The 14,139-nt window shown below is 34.4% G+C and overlaps 1 protein-coding gene across 2 annotated transcripts in view; it reads left to right on the forward strand.

Annotated features, from left to right (window-relative positions):
• Positions 1-14,139, forward strand: part of SLC4A10 (solute carrier family 4 member 10) — a gene marked incomplete at both ends in the record, with an annotated part of 153,269 nt that overhangs the window by 82,508 nt on the left and 56,622 nt on the right. For both annotated transcript variants that reach the window (XM_079539328.1, XM_079539327.1), the window contains one exon: positions 7,421-7,581. In XM_079539328.1, the coding sequence (XP_079395454.1) occupies positions 7,421-7,581 (161 nt within the window). The remainder of the gene's footprint in view (positions 1-7,420; positions 7,582-14,139) is intronic.

Here is a 14,139-nt window from a genome sequence, read left to right on the forward strand (position 1 = left end):
GATTTTGTGGGAAACTATGTGCCTAAGCTCTTCATTTTCCCTTTAGTCTCACTACAAATTCCCAGAGGGCTGCAGAATTTTCTATGACCTTCTTCTCCTTTATACATCCATAAGAGGAGCAGGCAGAATCTAAGTATAGAACTTTACATGTAGAAAATCCTCATATGGCAACTGTACTGCAGAATGAACGTAGTGGTGCTCCTAAATAATCTTATTAGTATTCAGAGAGAGAAAGTCTAATCAAAGTAGTAATCTGCACTATTCTCATACTGATTAGAGATATATAGGACCTTTTCTAAGAAGTATCGACTTATATTGTGGAAAAAAATCCAGTGGCATATGTTATTTTTGACAGGAAAATAATCGCTGTTCTGGTTCAACTTAAAAACTTCCTCTGCAAATCATCATAGAGATGTTTCTGAAAATTGTAACCACTTTCATTAGATAAATAGCTAATAAAGATAGACGGAAAGGAATAAATGAGAAAAAAGGGATTGAAGTTGATCTATCTGTTTGTACAGCCCTTCCTATTGTCATTTGGTAAACAGAGATAAGATTGCTGAAGAATGTGAGAAAGAAAGCAGTCAAGAAAACTGTATTTGAGAAAGAAAGCAGTGAAGAAAACTGTATTTTGCAGTTTAGGAAGTACTGAAAACTGGAATACCAATAGACAGACTATGACCTTAAATGGTGAAATAGTAAAAATGTCTTTCTTGGAAACAAGATTGAGCGAGGGCTGCCATGCAGAAATAACTGGTCTAGGTGAATGGTCTTTTCTAGTTTGTATCCAAAAATTTTGGACAAAGTTTGATATAGGCGATTAGCTATTAGTAAAGTAGTATATGGCAGTGAAATGATGATATTCAATATGGTAGTAAGAATCAAGGTGCTTTACCTATGCAAATAAGAGAGTGCAATATTTTGTCTCACAGAAAGCTGAAAGAACACAAACTAAATCCTGTCTTTCTGTGATTCTGTCAGGTAAGTTGTATCATAGCAAACATAGCAACACTCTTCAAGAAAGAAGAAAAGTGGTCTAAACAAACATGGGCCTGTTATTTGGCTTTCAGAGATATGCAAGACTTAGAACAATATCTGACAGAAATGGTAATGGTAGACTTGGAGCTAAATGGAAAATCGGTTAAAGTTCGGTGGTCTATCATCAGGCTAACTTAAGATGCTATTTAATCAGATAATTGATTTTTGTGACAAGAGAAACAGTTGAACTGAATTTTTTTATTTAGTAAACCTTGTAATATGATATAGCAAATGAATTTATTACTTAAAATTTATTTTATTGCAAAAATTATATTAATGGGAAGGGCACTAATAGAAGCAGTCACACTTGAAGATGAAACAGTGTGAAGGAAAGAGACAAGGTATAAAAAGAATTCTATTAAATACCCTTATTATTGAATGAGACAAAAATAGGGTTATATTAAAACTTGCTAAGAAATTTTGGGGTATTGTTACTCTAGTAATAGATAAAGATACCATACACAACAGAATCATGGAATGGTTTGGAAGGGACCTTTAAGATTATCTAGTTCCAATCCCCTGCTATAGGCAAGAACACCTCCATCTAGACCAGGTTGCTTAAAGGCCTATCCAGCCTGGCCTTAAATGCTTCCAGAACGTCAGAGTACAGTGATAGAAATGAGATGTTTAATACGGCGATAAGAGAAGGGGTGGTGAATGTTCAGAATGACAATGAGGTGCCAATATTTAATAATAATAAAAAATAGTGTTTAACTGTGCATGACAAGCAGTGTTATCAGTTGTATACTTAATGAATATTAAGATGCTATAATCACAAAATAAACAAGAGAGTTTGGCAAAGCAGATAATGATAACAAAAAGAGAATAGATAGAAAGCTTACCCCTATCCTGGGCTTACTTATAAAACTTGAGCAGAGCAGATCTCCAGAAGAGATCCTTCCCCACTGGTAGCCAGCTCTTAAATAGGTCTAGGAGGGGTGCAGCCAGGCTCCACCCCTTCCGGCAGCACAGGTGAATTGCCTTCACCTGGCTGACTTGCCTCAGGTGATCAATCAGAGGTTTAGGCCATGACTCAGTAGTTCCCATACACCAGTACAGGTAAGGAAATGTTCAACTCTGTATAGAGTATAGAATTGAATGCTTAGCATACATAATTCTAGATATTCTAAAGTACTATTTTGATACTGATGCTTGATCTGGGACTTGATTTGATTAGACTGATTTGATTAGAAACATGCTATGAAAATGATAAACACTGGGTTTGTTGCTGCACTAGCCTTACAATAACTTGTTCATCTGTATGAAAAATGGCAATGGAAGTATTTGTATATTTTAATTGTGCAGCTTTGTAGCTCCAGATTGATAAATTTAAATGTAAGTGATACAGAGATTGTCTCTGTCATTATTGTGTTTATTGGGAGTGACATCACTAAGCAGTTCTAAATTCGTTTTATAAGGGCTGCTGGAACAAGGACTTGTATTGACTTAGGTAATTAATCTGTATCTTCCTCTTTTTTGATTGATCAAAATTGCATGCACAAATTAGCCTTAAAAAAAAAAAAAAAAAAAAAAAAATCCCAAAAAACAACTTGAGCAAACTTTTAGAAGTATTGGAGACATTTTGTTCTTGCTTGATCAAAATAGCAACATATCAAAGGGAACTGTGGATAAGAAGATTTGACTAAAGCTTGATGTTCTTTATGTAAATGTGCTCTATTCCTATGTCATTTGTTTGGAAGAGTAAGTCATTTTGTAGACGTTTTTCTCCTCTTACAGGAGATAGGGGACTCCTGTCTGTTTGCCATTCTTCGTTTTTTTCAATTCTTGATTGACAATTCTAATCAGCAAAAGTGTTCCTGCAAATTAATTAATGTGTGAAAATGTGCACTGCTACTATAGCCTGCTCCACTCAAAGATCTAATTTAAGGTGCACCATCCGTGGAATTAGTCACCAAAGATGAAATAACTTTGTTTTGTTGGTGTAGAGGGAGTAAAATATTTTTTTTTTCCCTGCATTTGCAAGCTATAAGAAGTGGATACCATTTAAAATTAAAAGCTGGTACTACTAATATAATAGATGTAACAATTTTTGGATATGGCCCAGCTGTACAATTTTGTAGAGAATTAATGATGTCTAGTTTATACCCTGAAAAAGGAACACAGTGAATCACAAGTCTGGCTTACTGGGGAGGTTTAGACTGGTTATAATAAAAAGCCTTTTTAAGATAAGAGTAGTGAAACACTTGAATAAGTTGCCCAGACTCGGTCACCTTTAAAGGTCCCCTTCTAATGCAAATGATTCTATTCATACAGTAATGCAGTTGAAAATTGCAAGTATTAAGAAAGCAATTCATGTTCAAATCTATCCTATAGCAGCTTGCTGTCATGACTGGAAAACAGTGGCTAATTTGAAGGAAGTATATGTCAAACTGCTGGATCTCAATTACTTGTTCATATGAAATGAAAATTTCAGGAGAATACTACTTCATTTCCAGACAAGGAGGAAAACAGACATTTTGGAACCAGGAGGAATATTTTTAGGTTTGAATTTTAATGAAGTTGCTTTGAAAATAAACCTCTGTCCATAGTTTAGAAAGTAAATTGTTAATAGTAACTGATTAGAAAATGAAAGTACTAGCAAAAAATCAGGATTATGAAGAAGTGGAAATGCATCTCCAAATGGACCAAAATTCCCAAAGGTATTATGTAAAAAAAATCCTTACATTTGTCACTTCTGTTTTGTTTTTCAACATGCTTATTTCCTTTGGTTTAATCTTTAGACAGCCTAGACAAGGAAAATCTGGTGTGGAAGTTGATACAGATTGTAAGGTTACATTAATAACATTGAATCTTGAGTGGGTTGTAGGTGAATACATGCTCCAGCACTCCGCTGGAGAAATACAATAGACTACGCAAATATAATAGACTATGAAATGGATTGTGTTGGAACTCTCCCAACTTCATGCTGTGTACCAAAATTCCTCCCAAGAAAATCCATAAGGATTCTACTCCCAACATCTGGAATTGCAAAGCCCATTTAAAGCCCTGGGACTACTGTACAGCTTCCGCACTTAAACCAAATTTTCTACCCAGAATATGAAAACCAGAAAAGAATGCAGTGGGCTATTGGCAAATTCATGCTGTGTACCAAAATTCTGTAACCAAGCCTACAGTAAAGTGTGCACACTTCTTTTTTTGACTGCTGAAAAAGTCAATGGAGGTGGCTTTAGAAGACCTTTTATGTGCATGAATGTCTGTTATATATTTTTTCCTGTACTAACAAACTTGGGTGAAGATCTTGCTGGCATGATTTGTCCTAGCGAATGTCCTATCAGAGGAACTAAATCTCAGTATACCTGTTCTAGACTTTACCAACACAAGAAAATTGTACAAATTAAACCATTCTGTATTATTGGACCCCCCAAATAAGGTAGTTACTATCTAGAGGATATATTTCAAGCATGTAGAAAATGTGGCATATGAGATCAGAATATATGTGGGGTTAACATTGTTTTCTAGGAAATCATAAATGGCTTTTATTTCTTAATCATATCAATTTAAGGGGTCAAACAGTAGAACTAAATATATATATTTTGGCTAAGAACTGAAATGTGGGAAAATTGTCACACTTGGGATCCATGCCTGAGTTTGGATTTTAGTCATATCTATATCTATCGATATCTTGATATAGATACAGTTGAATCTTGAGTTCAGAGCGTTGTTGACATTTTTACTCTAGTCTTAAAATCTACTTAAACATATATGATCGAATGACTGTAAGATTACAGATTTACTTTTTTTTAATGTGTTTCTTTTTTTTTTTGCTACTATTTCTCACTTCTCATGTTAAATAATCTGATGTAATAATTCTGAGGCACAGTTCTGAAAAGCTAAAAGGTGATAAGCATGATTTTCACTTCATGAGTAAGTTCATGTAATGCTTCTTAAAATAGAAATTTAGTCCAAAAGCAGAATTCTCTCAGCTGGGTATGATTTATGTTTATTTAGTAGACTGTTAGTTCATTAGATAAAAATGTAGGATGTGTTTGAACATGTAAGTTTTAGTAATGGGAAGAAATTGGATCCAACCTATGAAATTATACTCTTCAAATAGATTGAAACTCAGGTGGATATGATCTTTATGGAAAAAAAATAATTATTGGAGTCATAGTAATAATTTTCTATGGACTTTATTGCTCTGCTTTAAGTTTCATGTCTGATTGACACCATTAACCAAGGAGCTTTAATTAAAACTCTTATGATGATTTCTATGTCCGTGAAAGATATCAGCTCTAATTCTGATGCTAAGAGATTGCTTGTTTTTGTTCTGTCACCTGCTTTTATGAAACTTTTAAGAACATGTTTTTCTTTTATCTGTAATTTTAAATCTATTTAGAATTGGTCATTATGTTCCAAACTGGGCAGACTGTAGCAGCATAATCATATAAGTAGTACTGAAGACAGTTTACAAGAACAGAAGCCAATGATAGTATGAGATTTCTGATCAGATTCTGTAAGAATCTGTGCTCATATAATTGCTTCTTTGTGTATGTATGCATGATTTTTAGTCTTTTGTTTGAATCCGCGTAAAATGAAATTATTGTATGATAGAAAGAATTGGTAATATCCAAGTATGAATATGATATAAAACTCCTAAAAGCATAAGAAACATGGACAAAAAACGGAAAGGGATGTGAAGGCAAAGCTATAGCTAAGTGCCTCCTAAGAATTTGTAGAATAATTCATCATGTTTGGGATGTTATGGCCACAATGTGTCTAGCACATTTTTAGGTTAGACACATGGGTGCTATAAGTAAACTGGAAGCTGTCTTTCCTTATGAAGTTCAAATGTAGCTGCAAAATGGAGGCTTTTTTTTTTTTTTTCTTTTGTATACGTATATATTTTTTTCATTTTTCCTCTCTCCTTCTTTGAAGCTTTCATGGCTTGCTGTAGCCATGTCTTTCAAATCTCTTAGCTCATCTCTTTCTAATCATGGCTTTGAATGTGGTAACAGTGGGGGATGAGTTAACGTACGTTTAATGTCTTGATGTTACTTTAGAAAGTCCTGCTGGAAAAACCTTGTTTGCATATATGTATTAGAAACTTAATTTTAAATTCATTACCCAGCTCTCTGGGTAGTGGAGGCAAACATTTTTGTGTGCTGTGACCCTGGTGCTTCTCTGATGGAATGAACCCAACTAGATTTGGAGGGAGAAGAGAGATTACAGTGAAAGCAGAGAATAGAAGTATAATGGAGGAAAGGGTCTCATGGGCAAAGATGATATGTGAAAGCAGGCTGGTACGGAGAAAATGGGGGGGGAAATTTTTAAATACAAAGAGGAGGAGACAGCTAGGCACAGGAAATTGGAGATATTTTACAGGAGAAAAGTAGAGGAAAAACTGGGGGGAAATGGTGTTTTTAAATAAAAGAGAAGTGACGAGAAGGCAAACAGCTGATGGAGTTAGAATCATTCAAGTGCATCAGTAAGGTAGCAGATCTGCTGGTGAGTGGGTCAGTAGACTGCAGCAGTAGACTGGTGTCTACTTGCAGCTTAGCATTGGAAGATGAAAAATCTTGTACGTAGTGATGGCTGCAAGGAGGAAAGTGCAGAATATCGGTATGCAGGCGTATTTTGCAGGAATGAGCAGAATTAGGTGAGTGAGACAGGAATGGGCATGTCTGCTGAGCTACTGGGCTCAGAGGGTTGGTTACATTAGAAAACGCTTAGATCTAGAAGTCTTAAGGCTCTGCACTTCCCTGCTGTCTGGAAATCAGTGTGAATGTGCTGTCAAGATGTGAGGCTCTCTCTGACTTCTCTGTTGCTTGGTCCACATAAAATAAACAAGTGCTGTTGGTGTTGTCAAATGATAGAGGCTTCTGCTGTTGCTACGGCTGTTCAAGGCTTGCTAGGCTAGCATGCTACATGTTTCCATTCACCAGCATCTGCTTAGGCTGGTTGGCTGAAGGACTGAACTTCAGTTTAAAATACTTCTGCATAAGTGAACAGCCTTTTCTGGGTTTTGTTTTTGTGTTTAGCATTCTTTGAACATTTTTAGTAACATTCTTTGAACATTAATTTTTATCAGCCAACTATTATGAAGTCATAGGAGTAAGTTCATCCAACTGGCTAGTAACAAAAGACTTTTACTTTTTTCTATAACAAATTCTTCTTGAATCCTTTCTACAGTTGTTCTTGTTCCGTCATAGCATTATCATTTTATGGAGAATTGCTCAAAGTTTTTGGAAAATACAGAATTATTGCTTAATATGCTTCTCTTTATCTCTGTGACAAGTTTAACGGTGCTCTTGCAATATCCGTGGAAGTAATGTATTTCGTATTTCTTATATACTGTTGTAAAATTGGTTGTTTGGGGCTGTGAATTGATTATTTGGAGTTATAAAATTGGTTGCTTGCACAGGTGGTTGAAGTTTGAAGAAGATGTAGAAGATGGTGGGGAGAGGTGGAGCAAACCGTATGTTGCCACACTGTCACTTCATAGCTTGTTTGAGCTGAGAAGCTGTATCCTGAATGGCACTGTTTTGTTGGACATGAGAGCTAACTCCATAGAAGAAATTGCAGGTATGTATTGATGCTGCATTTAATAGCTGTGAAAATTAATTACAAGAATCAAGATACATGTTGCTTACAAGAAAGTCTTGGAAATATTTTGCTCTATGTGTTAGAATCTAAATTTAGACACAACTGGTGTGTTATTTTTTTCATTTTCAGTTTTTACTATTTTCAGAATTGATTCTTATGTAAGGGAGAGAATTAAAACAGAAAAGAGAGCACACTAAGAATATATTTCAGTAGAACATATACATTCTTTACTCCTGTAATGCCACATCACTTTGTGAATTATGCCTGTGCTAATTTCCACGAACTGAAGCTACTGTTACTCTAACTGCAGACAATCTAGCTTAAAAACAAACAAAACATAAAGGAAGATACATTATAATTATACAAGATGAAATCAGACTGGTTTAAAAAATGTCTGAATTAAGAACTAGATCAGAACTGGTATTTTTATGTGCAAGTTTTTCAATGAGTTTTAAAATGTGTTTACTTTAGGTAAAGTTGAGTATGTTTTCTTTTCAATGAATTTGGTAGGTCAAATTCTAGAGCTGTTGAGAACAGAAGTAGAAATCAAGCAAACGTAGTGCACGAGCCTTCTGTCCCAAAAATAAGAGAATGAGACTGAATGCCATTTCCTGTTTTCCTAGTATTTCCTATAAGGACGAATTGGTTACTGCAGCAGGCTGGCAATGTGCTCATTGCTGTAATGAAGCAAGTTGTGAGGGGCTGTGTAGGATAGATGTGCAATACAGTCTCAGACAATTCTAAAACTTTAAAGATGATTGCTTGGCTATGCTGGAATCATCAAGTGCAGTATGATATGTTTTTCCCCCTTTGCAGATAAAGCAGCTAATTTGAATTAGATTGTTTATAAATAATTTTGTTAGTAGACAAGATAAAATAAGTTTTCTTTATCAAGGCCGAGCGAATATGTGTTATAAACAAGTACATTTAAGAGGGTCTTTAAAACCCGTTATTAAAGTGATGCTACTCTGTTTGTGCTCTGATGTGCCCTAGAAAGCCTCTAGTGCTGTATTCTTGAACCTATTTAAAAGTTTCTGTTCCTTCCATCAATGAAGACACAGAGCAAAGAGCAACACTATTTTATCATCTGAGGGTCTCTAATTTCCCGTTTCTCTACTTTTAGTGAGGGTTGGTCTCATGCTCGTTATGGTATTGGACTCCAAATCCTCCATAACAATATGGAGGATTATTTTATTTGTATATCTTGCTTTATATCTTCATAATTAAAAATGTTACCTTGCTTCTATCTTACTGGATTTCACAGTGTTTCTGATATTTTATACAATTTACATATTGTATAGCATTTTAGACAAATATTAGATTAGGCAATATTAAATGAAACTATATGTTAACAGAAAATGTAGGATAGATAACTTTTGTTGATTTGAAGATACCAAAGTCAGTGCAAGAAAACTTTCCATTGCTCAAGACTATGAAGACAACTGTTTTACTGATGATATGAAAATCTAGGCAGGTGTCAGATATAATTTGGTTTAGTTACTTAAAAGATCAGATAAGGGAGATGTTGTTCAGTGGGTTATATTTAACAGAGGAAGCAAAATTTGCTACTCTCTGTATTTACCTTTCCTATATTGTTTATGTCAAACTGATAAAAAATACTATAAATTCAAACCTGCAAAAACTTGTGTGGGTTTCCACTGTGTGCTGAGATCTAGTTCTCCCGTGAATCATGGTCAGAGTCAGAGCTTGAAAATGTTTCTTGTTAATGATATCAGCTAAACATGAAGGACAAAAAGCAGCTGATTGCATGAACAAAGGTGTTTATCAGTATGCTGCTTTACTGTTTATTTTTTTTTTTTAAATCAAGAAGTGCTCAGATCTGCTGTTAGATGTGCTTCTATTACTGTTTGCTTAAATAGTGTGCTAAGATTTTCAAGCTTCAGTTTGGGTGTTTTTAATCCAGAAGTCATTCACCTACTTCCATAGTCACTGAGAGATCCATTCCAGAATTATTTTTATTCATATTTGTCAGAATAAAACTATAACTTCAGCAAAGTTCTCTGTCCCCCAGGAAGAAAATTCTGTATAGTGAAACCAAATTAAACATACATTTATAATCTCTTAACACTAATTAGCTGTAGTCATATTGGTTTTGCTTTGTTTTGTTTTTAGTTAATATGTCCAAGAACTCCACGTTTCCACCACTAATTGTGGTTTGAAACTCATCTCAAGTATAAGTTGTCCCTTGGTATAGAATTGGATGAGTAACCGTAATGCTATTTTGAGTTCAGTTTTGCTTTGGAGATATCTAAATTTTTCTTTTTTGCCTAGAATTTTTTTTTTCTCCCTGAGAGGAAGCTTTAGATGACTTCCCTGATTTACGGTGTTCTATTTTAAACTCATAAACACCTCACATTGTTGCAGATGTGTATGTATTTTATTGGTTATTTTATTTGATCTTAGTGATATGTGTGTCTTTATGATAATGTGATAGTTTGCAAGGGTTTTTGTAATTGAGAAAGGAATTTTTCCACTGCCAATTCAATAAGAAATGAGGGATTTTTATTTTTTTCTTCTAAGCAGTTTTTCCACAGACTTTTACTGTGAGCGAATCATTCTATAAATTACCCCTCTTCTGTCTTAAGTTTCTTTCAAGAGTTTTCCTTATAAATAAAATTCCTATTCTATTTGCTTTTGTCTGTTATTATTATTGTTGTATTTTTCTTCCTCAAGCATGTTGCTTTGCAATTTCTTACTATAATGATATATATGAGGTCCTTCTCTCCAGTATTAACAGTACGTTACAAAGGCACAAATTAGGCAGGATTGGTGTAAGGAATGATCGTAATGGTAGTAGTGGCAAGCATGCCATCATGACACGTGTGCTAGATAAATTAGAAATGTGATAATTCCAAATAATGTGTTGGTCTGCTCTTTTTTTCCGCATAAATTACTTCTGGAGCTGAAGATAGAGCAAGATCTCTCAGGAGATTTTTTTTCCCATCTCTTCTAATAAGTTGCTATTCAATGTCAGTAGTTATCATAGGTATGATCCTATGTATTGTGCTATACAGTTCAAACTCCAGAGTTGATATCTATTCAAACTGTGTATGACATTCCTGAATGTTAGACTTGACAGAAATGGTTCCTAGTCTATTGGCTTCAGTTGTTTTCAACATTTCATTCCGTATATTAACTTCAGTTCTTGTGCTTCTGATTGACAGCTCAATAATATGTTTGTTGTTTTAAAATTTCATCTGTTGATAACTTTCTGCATTACTATTTTTCATCTTTTCTTTTAAGAACAACTAAATTAGTTGTTCGTATGTAGTTTCTTTCTTTTTACTTTATTTTAAAGTTTTTATTTATTTATTTATTCTTAAGGTAGACGTGTGTGTTATGTATTTGTATTTGCTGGTAACATCTTGCTATCTGGGCTACATTCCAATTTCAAATTATACTGTATATGCAGTACCAGTCTTTATATCCTTGAGAGTTATACTTAACCTACATTGCTAAATTGAGACCAACAGTTCTTGTTTGTTCTGGTCAAGGCTTTTAATCTATAAATGCTTATTCACTAAAGCATTAAAAGTCCGGCACTTAGCCCTTGAAAGTTTGTTGTGTTTTAAGATCTTAATGGGCTTGCAGTTAAAATCTACAGACGAGAAAATATCTTTTATACGGTTTGTATGGCTCTCAGAACATTTTGTATTTCATCCCTGGAAACTCTGATAGTTCTGCATAAAAATATTTTGGCACCAATGATATGGTGAGAATTTTTAAATCATCTTGTCTTTCAGCTTGTCCATTCTTGATAGATTCTTTCTTTCCAACTCTTATTAAAAAATGACTTGATCTACAAAGCTGAAAATTTCTTTGGACAGGCACCCAATTTTCTTTGTTGATAAAGAGCTTATTCATACTCACGATGTTGAATGTACAGGTGATATCTTACTACAGTAGAGATTCCTGAGATGATTTCCAACATTGTAATCAAGGAGGGAAAAGAGCATGTTAATTCCTAACATTCCTCAAATTATTCTTAAATTTTATGCATTGTTTCTTTTCCTTTGAAAGTGGCTCAATTCCTGTGCTGAAATGTCATCTTAAAAATGTACTTTTAAGTATAGTTTAGGTTTTTTCTTTTCTTAATGCGACTTGCTTTTTTTTAAAAAATGTCTTTGAAGTGGCTCCTTTGTGAGTAAGCTAGCACTGCATGCGCAAGGAATTCCGTTGAACATTTGATGTAGTAATATTTTATCGATCACTTCTGTATAGAACATATGCTAAAAGGAAGTCTGAAAAATCTATGTAATCAAAACAGTTTATTTTGGAACTTGTCTCTTAAGGAGATATTTGCCAGAATCTGACTGCACCATTAGAGAGCAACTTCACTGTGTTGTTCGAGTTGGCAGATGAAAATGTTCTCTTTTGATATTTTCATTTAGTTCCTTTGAAACCATGTAGCTTCTCAAATTACCATCTGTTTTTTTTTTTTTTTTTTTTTTTTTTTTTTTTAATTGTAATCGCTGAATGAACCTAAAAGATTCTTCTTTTTAACATATGATGCCATTTTATATCATTTGGTTCAAAAACTGTTTGGTCCAGCCTTTAATGGCAATACATTCAATCATGAATCACAGATCTTGTGTTTTCTTGTTGTTTTGTGGAGCGTACTGTGAACGAATGTCAAGCCTTTTCAAATACAAACTGTGCCCCCTGAGTTAGTTGGTGGTGCTTTGACTTGCACGCATTTGAATTATTAGAAAGTTCTATTTATTTTAAAAATCATTTTAATATTTTTTGAAGTATAATTTTAAATATTCCCATGCTTTTCAATGCAGATATAACTGTTTTTTTTTTCTTTTTTTTTCCCAAGCAGTCTTTTGTGTATGTTTCTCACAATCGAATTTTCAATCTGTTTAACAGCTTAATCTTGTGATTGAGGTCACTGGACTCTGCTCAGCAACTCAGGCCATTACATACCAAGTGTGCAATTTTATTGATTTCAGTAGAATCATGTTAAGCTTTAATTTGAACAAGTTGTCTTTTGTCTTTGCTCAAGCTATATTTCTCCATCATAATGATCTACTTGAACTGGCTACAGTTCATATTTTGTTTCACTGATTTCCTTTGCTTCAGTTGCAATGCTCACATTTTATTATCTTTCTGTCAGTGCTTTTATGATAAAGTTAGCTTTTATTACAAACACTGCAACAAAGCACTAGATAACCTGTCAGCAATCTTTTTCTCACAGTTTGACCCTCCACCTGGCTTTTGTTCAGCTTTCACCTTCTCACTTGCACATATTTTTGTGTTTGTTTGCTTTATTTACTACTTCCCATGCTGTGATTACCTCCACTGAGAGGCATTTTTCAGGTTTTGTTCCTTTGTGTGTAAGCTATAAATCTCATACCAACATTTAAGTTGTATGGCATATTTTTTGTTTTTGTTTTCTCCCATATCAACTCCAAGTTTGGGAATGTTTTAGATCGCACCAGTCAATCTCGGTTATCATTTTCTGTGTATGTAGGACCAATGTCATAGCTCTTGTTCAACATACAGATGCAAAATACCTTGTCCTGTGCTACCTGCAGTATTCTTTTGGTAGCATCCACTGTGAGATGATAGGACAGCTCTGTGTTTTAACATTATAACATTTCTTTCTCTCTGAGCTTCAAGCTGAAAATATTAGCCTTGACTTCTGTGTGATGTTTTGTGAACATGCTAGTATTTGCTCTTCAAGTTGGAGACACTTAGTTTGAAAAGCAGACGTTTGTCACTGTCCCTCTTTCCTTTTCAAGTAATTCAGCTAAGAAGCTGAATAAAGCAAATTCAGGTAGAGCTGAAAATAGAATCTGGCACTCAGTGCAGTGGAGCACTTTACTTCTTTGGATGAACAGGCTAAATCCGTTGGCTTAGATAGCTCATTTATAATCACTGTTGTAAACACCAGAATCCGGTCTTGAATCATAAATACAGCCCAAGAATTGTTAGTTTTCTATAGCTCTTAGTGCCTGACACACTAGGAAATGTGTAATGGGGTAGGTTAATGACAGATTAGGATAAAAGACAGCATTTCATCTGCATGTCCTGCATAAAGCACTGCTTTATGGTTGCTGCTGTTTCTTCTCCTCATCTTTGAGAGAAAGAAAACAAGCACAAAACAAGCAAAGCTTGGCTTTCAAGTTAGATTTTGTAGTTAGCTGTGATTGCAATCATGATGCACAGAAAATCTCATGTGTTCTTTTCTCTTTTTTTTTGGTCATTAATCTCTTATTTTGCCCTGCAATTGCAGTTATAAAATTTGGAAGACTGAGGATTGTAAATAACAGAAACCTCACAGATACACACTGAGTTCAGTTTCTCCGGTTGTAAATTGTCAATAGCAACCTATATCAGAAGAATATAGGCCCAGGAATTCAAAGGTGTGTGTTTTTTTTTTGTTTTTGTTTTTTTTTTTTTTTTTCTTCTGGTATGCTGTTCAAAAATAAGAGCTCCAGATCTTGTTTGTTTACTCATTGCTGCAGAAGGGAGATCCAGTGTAGCTTTTCTATTAGATGATACTTGTTT

Source organism: Tetrao urogallus (genome assembly GCF_951394365.1).
Source record: "Tetrao urogallus genome assembly, chromosome: 8".
Classification (NCBI taxonomy): Eukaryota; Metazoa; Chordata; class Aves; order Galliformes; family Phasianidae; genus Tetrao; species Tetrao urogallus.